Here is a 17426-nt window from a genome sequence, read left to right on the forward strand (position 1 = left end):
ATAAAGACACAGTTTGAGCTAATATCCTAATTTTAAGAAAAGACTATCAGCAGATTCCTTAATTGGGGTCAGGTTTTCCTTCTGTTGTCAATGATAATAATTTATTTGAATTTACTCCCCAATAATAAGAAATTATTATTCACTACTGTTTGTCAGCATGACATATGACTATTAATGAACTGTATACTTGGTAGTAGTCTATTTGGGGCAAATAATCATCATCCACAAAGCACTTAATTAAAATCTATATATTTATATGGTGCTTTATAAACCCATCAGCCTATGTTCTTCCCATACTTTACAAAAGGAATTGAGGCTCAGATACGGCCAAGGTCACACACAAAATTATTAAATTGCAGAGTTCAAGGACTGTTGCTCTCATTGCAACATAGTTGCATTCACTAGCTTCAGGAAGGTCCTGAGATTCCACTGTGGGCACACAGAGAAATCGCCATACTTTATAACTAATAATAAGTGAACATCCTTCACAAACTGAAACTAGAACTCTAAGCTGCAAATTGCTGCTGCCTGCAAAGTCGCTAGGCTGAGTTTCCATTGTACTTCTCTTTTGGGTCTGTATTTAACCTGAGGGTCATTTACTCTCTCCCTGTGGCCACCTTCTGGGCAAGAACTAAAGTATTTGTGAGACTTATCCCTCAGGGCAGTGAAAGGTTGTATCCTTAAATTATTTTTTTCTTTGTCCTGGTTTTAACAACGTGATTTGAAGAGGATAATGAAGTCAGGTGATTGGAAAGGTTCTCCACTCCTTCCTTGTCCTCCACCATGTCGGAAATTAGCAACGGTTTCAAAGCAGCCTGGTTTAAGAACGACATCTGACTTCCGCCAAGATGGAGGTATAGGTGGATGTGCCGTGCCTTCTCACACAACCAAGTTTAGGGACAACTAAATATTAGCATCAGAAAACACAACCAGAACACGGAAAATTGAACTTTTTGGAAGTCCGTTAACAACAAATTCTTCAGCCCGACCGGTAAGGGGCGAAACCAGCGTCTGGTGAGGGGTTGCACAGGAGGGCTCGGTCGGACGGACCCAGGCGCGGAATCCAGACGTGCGAATCCAGACGCACGGGTTCCAAACGCAGGATTGGACCTAGTGAGCGACCGAGCAACCCACCAGGTGAGCGACTGCAGAGGAGACAGTGGGGAGGCGGTGCTGTGTGTTGACTGCGGTCGCCTATTTGTGCGAGAGCGGACAGGCGAGGGAGTGGGCGGTTGGACCGGCCGCGGAGTAGAGGGCGCCGCCATTTCCCCACTCAGACCACGCCTCCACATACAGCGTCACAACCCAGCGACCTGGGAGTCCAAGGCGCCACTTCTCTCACTTAAAGGGCCAGAACAGACCAAAAATGTCGCAAGAAGACCTCAAAGCCCCAGAGATAAATCTAAGCGACGAAGAAATAGCAAAACTCTCAGACGCACAGTTTAAAACACTGGTCATCAGGATCCTCACAGATCTGGTTGATTATAGCCACAAATTAGAGAAACATATGAAGGCTAAACTAATGGAAATGAGTGGAATTCCACAGAAAACCAATAGCGATGAAAAGGAAACTGGGACTCAAATCAATGGAGTGGACCAGAAGAAAGCAAATAATGGCCAAACAGAAAAGAGTCAAGGAGCAAGAATTCAAAGAAATGAGGAGAGTCTTAGGAACCTCCAGGACATCTTTAAACGCTCCAATATCCGAATTATAGGGGTACCAGAAGGGGGAAAGGCACAGCCACCAGTGGAAAACTTATTTGAACAAATAATAAAAGAAAATTTCCCCAATCTGGCAAAGGAAATAGACTTCCAAGAAATCCAAGAAGCTCAGAGAGTACCAAAAAAGTTGGACTCAAGAAGAAACACACCAAGGCACATCATAATTACATTAGCCAAAATTAAAATGAAGGAGAGAATCCTAGAAGCAGCAAGAGCTAAGGGGACAGTCACCTACAAAGGAGTCCCCATCAGACTGTCAGCAGATTTCTCAAAAGAGACCTTACAGGCAAGAAGGGGCTGGAAAGAAGTATTCCAAGTCATGAAATCTAAAGACCTACAACCAAGATTGCTCTATCCAGCAAAACTTTCATTTAGAATGGAAGGACAGATAAGGTGCTTCTCAGATAAGATCAAATTCAAGGAGTTCATCATCACCAAGCCCTTATTATATGAAATGTTAAAGGGACTTATCTAAGAAAAAGAAGTTAAAGAAACATGAACAGTGAAAGGACAACAAACTCACAGTTATTAACAACCACACCTAAAACAAAAGCAAACTAAAAGGACAGCTAGATCAGGAGTGGAAACATAGAAATGAAGATCTCAAGGAGGGTTAGCAACAGGGGAGTGGGAGGAGGAGATGGGGGGAGAAGGTACAGAAAATAAGTAGCATAGACAGTATATAGAAAATATATGGGGGGGGGCAAGAATAGCATGGGAAATATAGAACCTAAAGGACTTGAGACACATGGACATAAACTAAAGGGAGGTAATGGTGGGGATGGGGGGGCAGGGTGGAGGGGAATGAAGGGGGGAATAGAACAACTGTAACAGCATAATCAATTTTAAAAAATAAATTAAAAAAAAAAGAAAAAAAAAAAAAAAGAACGACATCTAATGGAGGAGAAACTGAGACCTAAAGGACCTCTCCAACTCGGTGAAATGAGCTCCAAGCAGAGTGTAGATTCTGGAAGAAAGCCAACTGTGGCCCAACAAGCTGAGTTATGAAGAATGTTCAGAAGGCATTTCGAAACCTTGAGGGTAAAATCTATAAATGAACGTTATAAAGATTCAAAGGGAAACAGATGGCTCAGTAGACCACAAAGTGAGGAATAGCCTAAACCCGAGTTTGGAGGAACCACCACCTCACAAGCTACCATGCTTTCTCCTTTAGAAATCATTTGTACAGACATTATCGTACTTGAGTCTCTCAACCCCACTTTTCAGAAGAGCAGACTAAGGGCAAGGCTTTGACTTGTCAGGATCACAAAGCAGTAAAGGGCTGAACTAGAAACAATCCCAAGGTTCTTCAAATTGTTCGTAGAGGTTTCCCGCCGAAGGCGTAAATGCAAAAAGGCAGCGAACGCGGAGAGGGACTGACGCGGCGTCCTTAGTTACAGCCCTTGGTCTGACCTCCAGGCGGCGCCAGCGGGAGGGCAGCCTGGGCTCCGACTGGAAGGATAGTCGGGCCACGGGCGGGCAGAAAAACCCAATTTCTAATCCCGCAAAAGCAGCCACAGTTGGCTCAAGGCATTAAGTGTCCTTAGCTCGAGGTAGTGAGCGGGGGCAGGCGGTCCTGTTCGCCCCTCCCACTGGCCCCAGGGGCAAATGACAGGTAACTGCAGCCAGACCAGTCCCAGGAACACCAAAACCGCCGCACGCTAGCTGATCCCCTGCGCACTCGATTTACTGCGGCCCCCGGCACCGCAGAGGCCGCGCATGCGCGCCATAACCTGCGCTCTCGACACACCTCCAGCTTCTGCAAAGAACTGTTTGGGAAACCGGTGGGGACGGCCTCTGACCCCAGCAGAGCCCACTCTTTGCTGTTTTTGTTTCGTTTTTTTTTTCTTTTCTTTTGCAGCGTACTCCTCATGCAACCCAGACCCTCCAAATTCTCTTTAGGACAATATTTCCTAATGTGAACCTTAAATCATTTACGCTGTGGCTTCATTTTATTTGTCAAAAAAAGTCCTCCCCCACCCCATAGGACAGGGTAAGAGCAGCACCTCCGTCTTACCTCAATCTGGAAACGTGCTGCTAGCGCCCTCCCCAACCCCGCCCAAACTCCACCCTGGGTCTCCTGGGCCCTGCCCCACACCTTTTCTTCGCTGGTCTCCTTTCCTGATTAACCCCGGTGGGACCGCCGCCATCCTAATTACTGGGGAGAGCTCAAGGCCAAGATGAAGGCAGAGATTCAGGGGCAAAGGTACTAGGAGGGAGCCAACCGATTCCCGCCCCGCCCCTCCGCGAGTGAAGTCAGGCAGCAGCTCGGGGACACAGCTGTATTGGGAAGCAAAGGCTCCTACACAGTAGGAGGAGGCAAATCCCAGGAGACCAGAGGACTCCGTACACAATGCACCATGGCCCCAGCCCCACGTCTGTCCGCCTGCGGCCTAGTCTAGGGAGGAAGCCCAGAGGGGCGAGTTAAGGCAGTTTGGCTGGGCGAGTGGAGAGTGGAGAATGCCAGCCCCCAAAAGCTGGCTCATTGAGGGGGCAAGCTTCTCATCTCCCACTCTTCTTGAAGGGACAGAGGGAAAGACAGTCAATAAATAAACCCGAGGTGGGCAGGGACCCCGGGAGACTCTGAGTCCAGGAGGGCCGGAAGTGTGGGCCAAGGAGAGGAGGTGACCCATCCGTGGAGAAATGTCCGTGCTCACGGCCAAAGCAGAGCAGCTTCCTTTAGAAGTTAAAACGGCTGCCGTTAGGGATGACCGACTGGGAGGGGGGTAGGACCAGGGGGAACTTCCGGGGTAACTGGGGCTTCTCCATGTCCACTCTCTTCAGGGTGCGGCCCCTGTAGCCCTCTGGGCGGCCCAGGTACAGGTGTCTTCCGGAGCACCTGGAGGGACCTCCGGAGGGGACTCGAGTGAGCAGGGCTGGGGGCGCACGGTGAGCAGAGAAGGGCAACCTCCGGCTGCCCCCCACCCCCAGCCGAGGAGCGGGGACCGACCGGCCTGGGGGAACCGGGCACTGCCCGTCTGGGGGCACATCCAGCCGCACTGGTGGGGCGCGTTCCTGGGGCAGAAGGCTGGAGCCCACCAAGAGGGTGGCGGCTGGGGCGGGCTCTGCTGGGAGCGCCCTTGGGGTCAGGGGGCCGAGAGGCTCAGCTCCCTTACGGGGTGGTTGTGGAGCATGCAGGTAGCGCAGCAGTTCCTCCAGGGTGGTGACTTCCACGGCCTGCCCGGGGCAGCCGCGTGGCGGTGGCCTAACGAGCACGCGCGGCGCAGGGCCGCCTGCCGTGTTCCCGCTGCGAGCCCGGCCCGGGCCCTCCTTGGCGTTGTTCCCGTTCTGGTTCCACTCCCAGGGACCTCCTGCGTTGTGGAGGCGCTTGACTGGCAGTTCGGGTGTAGACTCCGGGGTGGGCAGGCAGGCCAGCTCCGGAGGGGGCCCAGCCTCGGGAGGAGGCAGGAAGGTGGTGTAGAGCTGGTGGGTCTGCGCCACGTCTCCGTCCTTGGAGGGCGGCGGTGGCTCTGGGCCCGGCCCGTGCAACCGGGCCAAGCTGCGAAGGGAGAGAGGGCGCGGGAGCCCGGGGGTCTCTATGTCCTTGCTCCTACGTCGGTGAGCGCGGCGACAAGCGCAGGAGACCAGGAGGCCAGAGACTGAGGCGCCCAGGGCGAAGGCTGCTGCCACACAGGCCAGGAGCAGCGGGATGGGGACAGAGCGGGAGGCTGAGACTGCGGGGAGATCCCGGCGCACGCCTGCTGGAGAGGGAGGAGGCTCAGCCAAGGCAGGAGGGTTGGGCAGGAGGGTTGGGATGGCAAGTTGCAAAGCTTAACCTCTCCTGCTGCTCAGCTTTAACTCCAACACTTCCTTGACCCTCTTCAGGAATCCCCTCCCCTGACCCTTCCACACACAATCCCTCACACCGCCCCTCACACACAGGCTAGAGCTCGGGCCTGGTGGGGAGTCCCCATCCCAGCACTCGCCCCTGAATCCAAGCCAGGAACAGCGGCCAAACTGCCCGTGCAGAAGGAAGCTGGGCTGGGATGTCCCACTCTGGGGAGGGGTGGCTCCAAACAGGCATTAGTGAGCACCAGACACTGGTCTTGGAGGGGCTTAGAATTCTTCAAGAACCAGCAGCCCCACACTTCACTCCTGTCCCTCCCAGCCAGCCACCTTACCCTGTGTGTGAGCTCCAAGAGTGGAAGACTGGGGCCGGGGGTGGGCATCACTGGGGGGGCTGGGGGTCTCAGGGAAAGGGCCAGGACCCAGAAGCACTGGTGACAGAGACCAGGTCAGAGCCAGTGAGGCTCCTGCTCTCCACCTCTGAAACCCATTGAGCTGTTCTCCCCCACCATCCCTCCCTGGAACCCAAAGGCCCAGAACCCCAGTCTCTGCTGCCTTCCTCTGGCTGTGGGGAAAGGCTCACCATGCAGGACATTCATTTATTTGTTCAGAAAGTGTTTCTTAAGCATCCTATTACGTGCCAACCACTGAGCTCTATGCTAGGTATTTGGAAGATGCTAACCCTGTTCTGAGACTCTAGGTGTCCAGGGCGCTGGTCAGCTGCTGCCATGGGCACAGGCTCGAGTAAGTGTGGACCGAGCATGGGAAGTGAAGTTAGGGCAAGAAGACTCACCATAAGCGGAAGACCCCGTGCCAGACTGACTCCCGGCAGCTCCATCTATGAAGGGAGAGATGGTAAAGGGAAAAAGGGGAAGCTTCATGAAGAACTGCTGGAGGTGACTGGGCCATAGAAAGGGAGAAAGACAAAACTAGGCCTGCGTCGCATCTGTGGCCATCAGAGTCCTGCGCACCTAGGGCTACAGCTGCAGGCCTCCCCTTCCATTTACCTGGGCAGTCGCCATGCTCCCTGGATTCCCGGTTCCCAGCTGGATCCACGTCAGTCCTGGAAGGACATGGAGGCGCTCCTTGCAGTTTTACATCTTGCCCCATCCCCCACACTGGCCCTCAACTTCCTCTCAGTGGTGGGGAACTTTCTCCTCCGGAAATCCAGGTTTCCCTCACTTACCCACCAGGTACCCTGATATCCACACAGCCTCTGGAGCTATGCCATCCACAATATGGGTCCTGAGAAGCCAGACAGCTCCTAGGGAAAACTCAGTCATGTGAGGCTGGGACTCTCCATTCTACTCACATTCCATTCCTCTGCCTCTTTGACTCTCACCTGGCCTCCAGGAGGCTCCTAGGCCTGTATTTCCATCCTGTCCACCCAACCCCTGTTCCAGACCCCAGCTACTGCCCACTGCAGAAGGCTTGAGGCAACTCCCCACCTACCATCCCCTGTATTTCCCTGCCACCCCCAATGCCTGCGTTCTGGAGCTCCTGCTGGCCCAGGGGACCCACGCAGGCAGGGCCTTGCCTGAGGCCTCTCTCACCTCCGACAGGCCCCATGCCGGGTACACCGACTGAGAGGGAGGTAGATGATACAGCCAGAAAAAGCCACGAACAGTCTGTGACTTTCGGTGTCCAGCTCCAGCCCTATGACTCGCCGTGCTGTTTGGGCTGCCCGCTTTCTACTGCACCTAGGGTGAGGCCAGAAGGAGTTAGAGAAGGAGCAGCCCCGATGAGGTTCCTTTTTCCTTGAAGGTGGGGAGGAGCACAAGGAACTGAGTATAGCCGCCCCACCACACTGTCCAGCTTCTCACCAAGCCCCTCTTGATCCCCCACGGCTTCTGCCCTACAGAAGCCAATGTGGGAGCTCCCACCCCCTTCCCACATCCCCATCTACCACCTCACACCCCATCCCTGGTCTTCGAGGGCCTGCCAGACGAAGGCCTCATGTCCTCACCGGGAGGGGCTGTAGGCATCGATCTCTTCCAACAGGATGGGCTCACGTCCCCCTGATTGGTCCCGAGGGGGCAGCACCTTCAACACTCTCCCATCATTGGAGCCAAGGAACAGGACTGTGGTGTTACCATAGGGACCAGCCCTGCCATCCACAGCTACCTGGGTCAGTAGGGCCCTGGAGGAATAAGCCTTGGGTCAGGGCACCCTGACTTACGGAGGCTTGTGTGTTCCAAGGAGAGTGCGTGTATCCTGAGACCCACTTCTTTCCCCCAGCTCAGGCTTTCGTTCTTAGCTCTGTCCCTTCCACTTTCACAAGTACTTCCTCCCCTCACTGTGAGTTACCTTGTAGGGTCAGAGAAGAAGAGTGGATAAAAGGGGCAGATGGTGGACAGCATTTTCTTTCCTTTTTTTAATAAAGATTTTATTTATTTATCTTTAGAGGGGAAGGGAAGGAGAGAGGGAGAGAAACATCCATGTACGGTTGCCTCTCATGTGTCCCCTACTGGGAACTGGCCTGCAACCCAGGCATGTGCCCTGACTGGGAATCGAACCGCGGCTGTTTGGTTCGCAGGCCCGCGTTTAATCCACTGAGCTACACCAGCCAGAGCAGCATTTTCTATCCACATACCTGCTGGTGAGGGTGAGCAGAGGCTGGTGGGTGGCAGGTGGCACAGCGGGGTCCAGCAGTGGGTGAGCCTTAATGAAGGTCAGGACGTCGTCAGGGAGATCTCGGGAAGAGGGGAACAAGGCAGCTACACCTACTCCTGCACAGGATCCTGGCCTGGTGGGCACACGGGAAGGGGCAGCCTTAGGGAAGGGGGCTGGGACTTCGGCTCTGTGCTCCCCCTGCACACAGCTCCCCTTCCACACACTCACACTTCTGCTTTCCTCCCCAGCTGCAGCTTGCCAGTCCCACTGCCGACCATCACAGGCCTCTCTCCAGGCCCTGGACACCTTTCCCGTTCCTTACAATCCCATTTTGGCAGCAGACACTGTTTGCTTCTACTGTACAAAAGCCACCCCCATCCTGGATACCTGGGGGAGGGGACCCTGTCCTCAGACACAGGGGTCCAGGCCCCATCCAGACTCCTCTGCTCCTTGAACTTGCCCTCAAATCCACGTTCAATATCATCCAGGTAGAATGCACAGACCGCAGAGCCAGGGATGCTGAGGAAGCCAGAAAAGGTCGTGGGCCAGGTGCTGGAAGGGACAGCACAGCCCCTCCCAGGAAAGACATGGCAGCAACCCTCATGCACCACATTAGGGAGCAGAGCCCGAGAGGGTGGGGGCTCCCCTGGGGGCTATGCCAGGAGAAAAAGAATGGGAAGAACAGCAACTGGCTTTGAATGGAGCTTCCCCTCTGTGCCCCACCCCACACAGGTAAGCTCTGAGAAGCTTGGATGCTAATGTGGCAGGGGAAGAGACTGGGCCACATTGGCTAGTCTAGTACCAACCTATTGGTCTGGGTGGTGAAGACCCCAAAGAGAGCAGAGCGGCCATGCAAGTTCACAGGCCCAGTCAAGGCCTGTAAGACATCAAAATAGAAGGCAGAGTCCCCAGGGACAGAGCAGTTGAGCCGAAGCTTCAGGAAGGATGTCCAATGCCGGTCCAAGGCCCGAGGTGAGCCACCCATGTCACGCTTACACACACGGGCCACACGGGAGAACTGGACCTGAAGCGGGAGAGCAGGGACAAGAACAGTGAGAAACAACCTTGGGGCCAGCAGGGTGGGAGGAATGCAGCAGGTCAGAGCACCGGGACACAAAGGAAGGGTGTGCAGCACTAGATCGGTCTGGGTTAAGGATGAGGGGCACAGCAGGATATGGGGGCAGGGGGCTGGGGGCTATTCCGACCTGGGGGCCCAGGGCCTAGGGGACTGCATTGTGATTAGGGTCAGGAGCTCTCCCCCGACTCATGACTGCCTTCGCAGGATCCAATAAAGGCCTCTAGCTACCCACCCCGGTGCCCACCACCTGCTTACCCTCCCCAGCCGGGCATCCTCCACAGAGACCTCTCGGAAGAAGAAGTAGACATGGTCTCCATGCTCCAAGGCATGGACAAAGTGTGGCTCTGAGGGGGAAGTGACAAGAAAGGGTATGGAAGACTATCTACACCTGCTCAGAAACTCCCGACCCCACCCAGACTCTCCTCTCTGCACACACGGACACTGCCACCACCATCTATCTGCTCCCTGCCACCATCCTTCCCAAGCACCTCCTCCCAGAGAGCAGCCTCCGTCCCAAGCCCGCCCTGACCTCGGAGCCACTTGGAGTCGTACTTGGCGGAGCGGAGTGGGGGCTGAGGGCCAAGGCTTCTGTAAACTACAGCATCGCTGGCCTGGAAATCTGCAGCTGTGGCTGAATACAGGCTGCCCTCTGGAGGGACAGGTAAGGTGGGATCAGGGGAGGCTTGGAATTTATATTCTGGCTCTTTTTTAGCCTTCCGCACCCCAACCAGGGCCTGACCATGGCCCCTACCTCAACCCTCCACTCAGGAGCAGGGGAAAGACCAAACTGGGAGAGGGGCTAAGGTGGGAGCTCCCTCCAGCCACATGCCTGCTTCTCACATGCCCAGGTGCACACCTGCAAAGATGGCCACATTGGACTGGGTGGCATCAAAGGGGCATCGAGCCTGCCCACTCAGCTCCTCACCCTCCTGCTGCAGCGAAGTTATCTGGAGGCAGAGGGAGCAGGTTCTTGGAACCCTTGGGGTCTTGGACTCCACAGCCTACTTCCTCACGTCCCCTTGCTTCCTTCCCTCGTCCCTTCTGGATCCTTGCACTCTGGATCCTCCATCCCCCCGCCCCCACTGGTCTGTCCTCCGTACCAAACTGACTGATCCTTGGGGTTTCCTCCCACGCCCATTCTGACCCCCAAAGGCCCACCCTCGCCTTTGTACCCCATAGCTGCGGCACACAGGGCTGAATGAGTTCGTTCCACAGGCAAGGAGTGTCTGCGAGTCCCAGGGAACAAGAACACGAATGTAGTTGTAGCACTCATCCTAGAGAACCCAAAACTCTAGGTCAGGGATGCGGTCCCTGGGACTGGGACAGGGGTCACAGGAAGTAAGGCCACTGCCCTTGAACCAGTCACAGCAATGTGGGGTAAAGTTCCAACTAAGCTATTCGCTAGCCCTGTGGCCTTGGGGAAGTCCTTTGGCCTTGTCAGACCTTCACTCTTCTCTTTGGTGAGGCATGTGAAAGAAGCTAAAAATCATGAATTCCCTTTCCCGTGCATTTTCCCCTGTGCCCTGAGGTGAGAGAAATGAGTGGGAAATGGGCGCAGTAGAGGACCGCTTGGACAGAGCCTGGGGCAGGGTAATTGTAATCTCCTTCCCCCAAAATTCTCAGCCCACTCCTCACCGTCAGCTTCCCCCGCAAAGCACAGTTCTCCATGTCTTGGCTCCTCCATGTTAGATACTGAAGGCAGAAGTGGAAGAGAGAAAATCATGGGGCAACCTGGACCCCACCTACACAGTTGCTTCTTTTGGATTTGTTTTCCCACCCCTTTGACTCCCATCAGACCTTCCCACCCAGGCCCTCACCTTGTTGGGCACCAGCCCCTCCCCTTCTTCTTGCGCTTGTAGATCAAAGGAGAAAACATGATCCCTAAAGAGACAGATAAAGAGGGATTGGAGACAAACCAAGGCACCCCATCGGAGCTCCTAAGACCCTTCCTTGTCCTCGTTTAGCTGCTCAGGGACAAGCAGTGCAGACCTCCTGCCCACTATCCTCCACGCCTTGGTGTTTGCGCTCTGGACCCCAGCATGCCCACGTCCCGGGGCTTGCACACCTGCATGTATCCCCTGCAAAATCCATGCAGTGACCATGCAGGCCCCATGTCTGCCCAGGAACATGCATGTCAGCCCCACAACTGCCATGGCCAGTTTACCGGGCAGCCACCAGCAAGGTCCGGTTCAAGGTCAGGAATTTCTGGAAGTCCAGGCCAAGTTCTGCAACCACAGCATCATCCTCCAGGCCCCGGAACCAGGATAATGGGGAACAACCTAGAGCACAGAGAGAGTGGGTGCTGAGGGCCAGCCAGGACACCACACACTCCTTCAGCCACATCTCCAACCAGCTGAAACCCAGCCACGGACACAGCAGAGATGTGAGATGAGTTCTGAGGCATTAATTAATTAAGCTCTTAATCAAAATAATGCCAGCTAACTCTGAGCACTTAACCTATGTCAAGCACAGTTAGCACTTTAGGTGTATTGTCTCACTTAATACAAGAACCCTATGAGGAAGGTACTAACATTGGTCCCATTTTACAGATGAGGAGACTGAGCCCTAAAGTCATTAAGGAATTTGCATAGCTCATTTAGCTTGGAAGCAGCAGGTACCTGAATCCAGCTCTGTCTGACTCCAGAGCTGAGCCCAATCCCTTCTCGGTGCTGTCTTACAGCTAGCGATTCCCTTTTGTTCCCACAATACACACTGTCCCATCTGGAGCTTTTATTCAGCCCATTTCTCCCAGCCCTCTCTCTGCACCCTCCCTTCCGGGCTCTTCACAGACTACCTCAGCCCTCCAAGGTTTCTGCCTCCTGTGACCAACTCTAGCACCCGCCTCCCACCTGGCCTGATCGTGGAACCCACAGTCATCAGCACTCACAGGGAGTCTAGAGTTCATGGGTAGATGGCTAACACTCACACAGTGCTTAGGACTATGTCTGGCACATGTGTTTACTCTTCTTATCTATCTCCCAGCAGTTACTCCCGATAACCCAGGTGCAGTTCCTTCATCCTTAAAATTAGTCTAAATCCTACCTATATAAGAGGAGCCTACAAATAGATAAAATTCTTCTTATAAAAAGCAGGTTATGGATTCTCTCATGGTAGGACATGGGCTTGGTAGTGGTACAAGTAGTAGACAGGGAGCTGAGAGGTGCTGAGAACCACTCGCTAGTCCCCAGTCTTACTTCTGTAGCTAATAACGTGGCAAACACACACAAAGGATTCACTTGGTGCCAGACCAGTGTCCTCAGCACTTTACCTGTATGACTTCATTTAACCCTAAATAACTCTATCAGGTTACCTTCATTTTGCAGATGAGGAGACTGAGGCAAAGAAAGGGTAAATTACTAGACAAAGGTCACACAGCCAGAGAGCAGCTTGGCAGGATTCCCACCTGTTAAGGTTTGGTCTGGCTGAGAGGCATGTTCTTAACCACCACGTGGTGCTGCCTCACAGCGAAGGAAGTTGGCCCAGGGATGAGAGCGCCCGACGCGAGGCTCTATCTGTCTGCTCCCCTTTGCTGCTCAGGCCCTGAGCTTCCTGAAGGCTGCAGCCCTCCTGCACCTTGCCCCCCACACAGGGGAACGCGCACCCCAGAGCGCAGTTCCAGGCACTCACCTTGTAGGTCAGAGGTCAGCAGAGGGAGGGGGTCCTGGGGGAAAGCAGCCTGGCTGTGGGGCAGTGAGAGCAGCAGCAGCAGCAGCAGCAAGGGCATGAAGTGGGGGGTGTGGGGCATCCTGTGGGGGGCAGTCAGGCCCCAGGGGGTGCTCCCTCACCCATATGCTGGCCCTGAAAGAGGACACAGAGAAACATGGGGGAAGGAGCCAAATTCTCTCCACACTGGAAGCAGGCAGGCAGGCAGGCAGGCTCCTCCCCGGTCTATCCCCAGAAGACCCTATGGAGTGGGAATAGAACCCTCTCTCTGGCACTGCCTCAGTCCCAACCGACTGTCACTGTCACTCAAGGTCCTACCCTCTCCAACTGGCCCAAACTGGCTGGTGAGAGGCCTGCCTACGTGACCCCCAGGTAAGGACAGGCCACACCCGCTCCCCCTCCCAGGCTTCTCACTCAGCCTTTCCTCCTTCTCCTGACTGGGCCCGGGACATTCAGTAGGTGACACCTCCTGGCCCCCCTCTTGCTAACCCCTTCACAGCTATAATTAGACACAGAAGCCTTAAAATTATAAATAGTGACTCCTTGGCACTAGGAGGAGGAAGAGGGCACCATGTCGGCCTCCCCCTCCCCCCCAGACCCCCACAGCATCCTGGGAGCAATGCAGGCCCAGCGCCCAGGCAGAGGCAGCTGTGAGACAGCCACCATCCTCTTTAGGGCTGAGGAAGAACAGGGTGGGGGGAGGCAGTGTAAGGGTCATCTTCTCGACCCAAGCTCATGCTTCAGGGGCCCTCCCCATTGCCAGGGAGAAGCTGGGGTAGGGGCTGCTGTCTTAGCCAAAAATGAATCTGCATCAAAGCCAGATCAGAGGCTAAATTTAGCTCTGGCTGCAGCTGTCTGCTCGACCACTGTGGCCCCCTTCCAGCCTTTCTAGCCCCTTGCCCCCCCCCCCCACTGGCTTCTGAGAACCAGTGCTTCTACTCAATGGGGGGGTTGGAGAGGGAGAGCAGACCCACCCCCTGCGAGGAGCAGGGGTAGAGGGACGCACTGGCGAGGATAAATGGCTGCACATGTCCCTCTTCCCCTTCATTCCCTCTTCGGGCTGCCTCGAAATGGAAATATAAATAATTCAATGACAGGCAGGCAATCATAGTCCCAAGTCCAAGAAAAGAAGGGTAGAGGAAGGGATGGTGAGACAAGCCTCCTTCTCACCCATCAGCCTCCCTGCTTGTACTGGGACCCACAGCGGGAGATGTACACCAGCTTCCTGCCTTCCCCTCAAACTGAAGCGAGGGTCTGAGCAGGTTCCAGAAATCAGGTCAGGACAAGTGAGAAGCCTTTCTTTTGTGAACAGTTATTAGTTGCCCATCCCGCCATGTGCCCTAAAGAAGAGACTCTGGGCTTGCAGACCCAGCCCATTCCATCTCCCCAACAATTCTGCCCTTGCAGCCAGGACCCAAGTGTACCCCACCCCCAATCCGGCGTCAGTGGTGTGGAGGCTGACGTCAGATGGGGTCTCAGGAGAGCTGGAGGAGGAGAAGGGGTAGGAACACCTAATGATGACCCCCTCCCCGGGGGCAGAGCCGTCAGCTAGCTAACGACCCTCTGGCGCTAACAGGCCAGACTCCCTCCCCCACACCTCCTCCATGTTTCCAGATGCTGGTGCTCCCAAGGGAAGAGGAAGGGACACAGCTCCTCTCCTATCCTTTCTTTCCTGCTCCCCCTCCGAGTTGCCCTGGGCAACTGATATCTTCACCCAGGAAACAACTTTGGTCTCTGACAAGTGGGGAAAACAGCCAGACCCTCTCCCCGCTCCCAGGCCATCCACGCCAGCTTCCAACCCTTGCCCGCAGGAGCTGCTGCCCTTTTCTTACCTGGGGTGGTGACTGCTGTTGGGGTTTGAGGAGGATAGAAGACCTCTGACCTAATGAAAGGAGGGACAGGAAGAAGGAAGAGACTGTGTTACTACATCTCCTTACCACATCCCTTAAAAGTAAATGTGAAAATTCAGGAGAAAGCTAGTGAGGCTAGGGTAGAGGAGATGTTGCCCTGGAGTGTGTGTGTGTGTGTGTGTGTGTGTGTGTGTGTGTGTTGACATTGAGCTTGTTTACTAAGGTGCTGGCTGCTTTATGCTGAGAGATATGAGGGCAGGGGCTGGGGCTGGCTCCTAGCCAGAAACTCCTGGAACTACAGGACCAGTCTTGGGAAGGAGGTAACTGGGACAGTTTGTGGGGTATGATGACCACTCCCACATTAAAACCCTCAGAATCCTGCAGCCTTCTTAGAAAAAGCGCCCTGGCTGGGGACAATAGAGGCTATTTGCATCTCATTTACATGCGCTTCATTTCTAGGCAAAATGCTGATAGCAGGCACCCCCAGCCCCTTAATTATTCCCGGAGAGAGCAGGCCATGCCTCCCTCTCACCCAATCTCTCTCCACACCACTCTCCACATAGGTCCGGCCTCTAAAAACACTTGGTTGGCCCTTGCGTGGGCCCCCTAGACTTAACCAAGATATAGCTTTGAGAGGGTTTTCCATAGCTGTTTTGGGGGAGTACCATCTGAGCAGCCTGGGGAAAGGCTCACCCTGCTGAGACCAATCCCAGCTGCTTCATACCCCCATCTGAAGCAAATGGGGGAGGTCTGGCCGGCTTTTTCTCCCTCTCCTCAACCCTCCCCTCGCTGGGAAGAGGAAACAGCCTTCCTCTCTCCTGGCCCCGAAGCCACCACTGGGAGTGGCCGAGGTCATACCTGGAGTCTAGCTGGGACTAGGGAAGGATGGAGAAGGGGAGACCGGGATAGGGACAATAGCAGGAAGCCCTCTGGCTGGTTGCCCGCCCCAGTCCACCTTCCTCTAGGGGAGCTGGGGGCGCGCCGAGGAGCCGCGAGGAACGTACGCGTTCCCCTCTCCAAGACATTTCCCCCACCCTTAGCTCTCAGCCCCGGCCAGGCTCACACCTACCCTCCCTTCCACCCAGCCCCCAACGAAGATAATCCAGGTGTCTGGAGCCTCGCTTGAGGTGGGACCGGGGCCAGGGGTTCGACGTGTCTCCCCCTCACTGGATCCGGGGCTCCGAGAGGGGCGGGTAGCAGAGTCTGGGCCGGGACCGGGTCCCAGAGCCACGTTAGCGGGAGGAGGGGCGGAGGGGCCTGCAGGCGCAGACCAAGTGGGGATGGGAGCGGGGGTGGGAGAGCGGAGGCGGGTCTCTGAGGCCAGGGAAACAGAGCCAGAGGCTGGGAACAGACGAGGGCGGGTCCGCGGCCAGCGCCGACCCGGGTCCGTGGGCTCTAGAGGCAGTCGCCAGCTCCGCTGTCCTCCTTGGGAGACCTCGGTCTAACAAAGCCCCGGGCAGAGTGGGGTGAGGGAAGGAGATGGACTCTGAGACTGATGTTTCTTGAGGACCCCATTTCCCGACCCACTGCCGGAGCCAACCTCCTGGGAGGTGCTCAGACTCCCGCTAGCGCAAGGACAGAGGTGCAGCCTTGACACCGAAGTCCGAATGGACGCGTCCCCCTTCCCATCCTCGCAGGCGCATCAAGAGGGTCCGGTTCTCCGAGGGTCTCGGAGCCTTAGTTTCCCTGATAGGGAGGCAAGGGTCCAGGTTTTCCACCCTCCGTACATAGTGTGCGCCTCAAATCATCCCCCTTCGCGCTCCCCGATCCAGGAGACAGGACTCAAAGAAGCTAGGTCGGCAGAGACGCCCAGACCCTGCGCCCACGGCGCAGAGACGGGGCTCGGCGGCGGCCCCCTCCTCCCTCCGCGCACCCCAACTCCGCCGACCCTCTCCGCCTGCCAAGCACACCGCGCGCTGGCACCTCCCGGGTCTCTCTCGCACTTGGGAAGCTGGACTCCAGCCTGCGGCGCCCAGTCCTCCCTGCCTCCCTGCCTCCCTGCAGCCTCTTCCCAGCTCCGGGGTACTTGCTCCGAGATCCGGGCCAGCGGGATCGAGAGCGCAGCGGGCGGGCAGCGGCCCCGCACCGCGCCGACTTCGCAATCCGTGTTTGGGGCTCTGGCGAGGTGTGATAAGCGTCCGAGTGGGATGGAGCTTGGATCTGGACCCCCGGGGGCTGTCGGCTCAGGCCAGCCCAGGGTCCCAGTCGCAGCCCCCACTCCCGCCGCGGCTCCGCGGAGGAAAACAATGCGACCGCCCGGAGCTCTGGGCCGGGCCCCAGCAGCCCCGCCCGCCTCCCGGCCGGCCCCGCCTCCGACCCGCCTGGACGTCGCCGCAACTAATCCGGGCTCTCCCCAGCGGGCCAGGCCCCGCCCTCCCGACACGTTTCCACCAATACCCCTCCTAGGGGGCGGGGCGCCAGGAGACCGGCCCACTGAGAGGCCAGGCCGGGAGGCTGAGCTAGAGACCAAACCCAGGCACAAGCTGGAGAGACCCGCGGACAGTCGCTGAGACCCGGACTGAAGAGGGGGGTCACACGCTTTAACTTGGAGAGGCCCTGTCAAGGAAGAGCAGCTGGGAGGAGATAAAGACAGGAAACCCGGGGACCTCGGCTGGACTGGCGTCTTAGGGCCGACGCGACCCTCCCTCCTTCCTTTCCTCTACCCAAAGGCTTGGCTTTGGCTATTCTGCTCCCTGGAGAGTCTCCCACCTCCC

At 55.9% G+C, this 17426-nt stretch overlaps 1 protein-coding gene across 8 annotated transcripts; it reads right to left on the reverse strand.

Moving 5' to 3' along the window:
• Nucleotides 1–3990: 3990 nt before the first annotated feature.
• SEMA6C (semaphorin 6C) lies at nucleotides 3991–16984 on the reverse strand. 8 transcript variants are annotated; one of them, XM_037126067.2, is made up of 20 exons: nucleotides 16739–16984; nucleotides 14695–14744; nucleotides 12827–12997; nucleotides 11364–11478; nucleotides 11017–11080; nucleotides 10835–10891; nucleotides 10372–10473; nucleotides 10056–10146; nucleotides 9729–9848; nucleotides 9455–9543; nucleotides 8928–9145; nucleotides 8509–8640; nucleotides 8102–8254; nucleotides 7475–7648; nucleotides 7062–7208; nucleotides 6695–6772; nucleotides 6516–6571; nucleotides 6302–6346; nucleotides 5844–5939; nucleotides 3991–5420 (listed from the first exon to the last, which is right to left on the reverse strand). In XM_037126067.2, exons 3-20 carry the CDS (start codon nucleotides 12942–12944, stop codon nucleotides 4402–4404), a joined length of 2874 nt encoding a protein of 957 aa, XP_036981962.2. In that variant the 5' UTR covers nucleotides 12945–12997; nucleotides 14695–14744; nucleotides 16739–16984; the 3' UTR covers nucleotides 3991–4401. The 8 variants fall into 8 exon arrangements, with proteins under 8 accessions (XP_036981962.2, XP_053526571.1, XP_053526574.1 ...); XM_053670596.1 differs by having other exon boundaries at nucleotides 3991–5423; XM_053670599.1 differs by lacking the exon at nucleotides 16739–16984 and adding an exon at nucleotides 16253–16732 and having other exon boundaries at nucleotides 3991–5423.
• Between the last annotated feature and the right edge of the window lie 442 nt (nucleotides 16985–17426).

The sequence above is a fragment of the Artibeus jamaicensis genome, unplaced genomic scaffold (assembly GCF_021234435.1).
Source record: "Artibeus jamaicensis isolate MK-2021 breed Jamaican fruit bat unplaced genomic scaffold, CSHL_Jam_final contig_1715, whole genome shotgun sequence".
Taxonomy (NCBI): domain Eukaryota; kingdom Metazoa; phylum Chordata; class Mammalia; order Chiroptera; family Phyllostomidae; genus Artibeus; species Artibeus jamaicensis.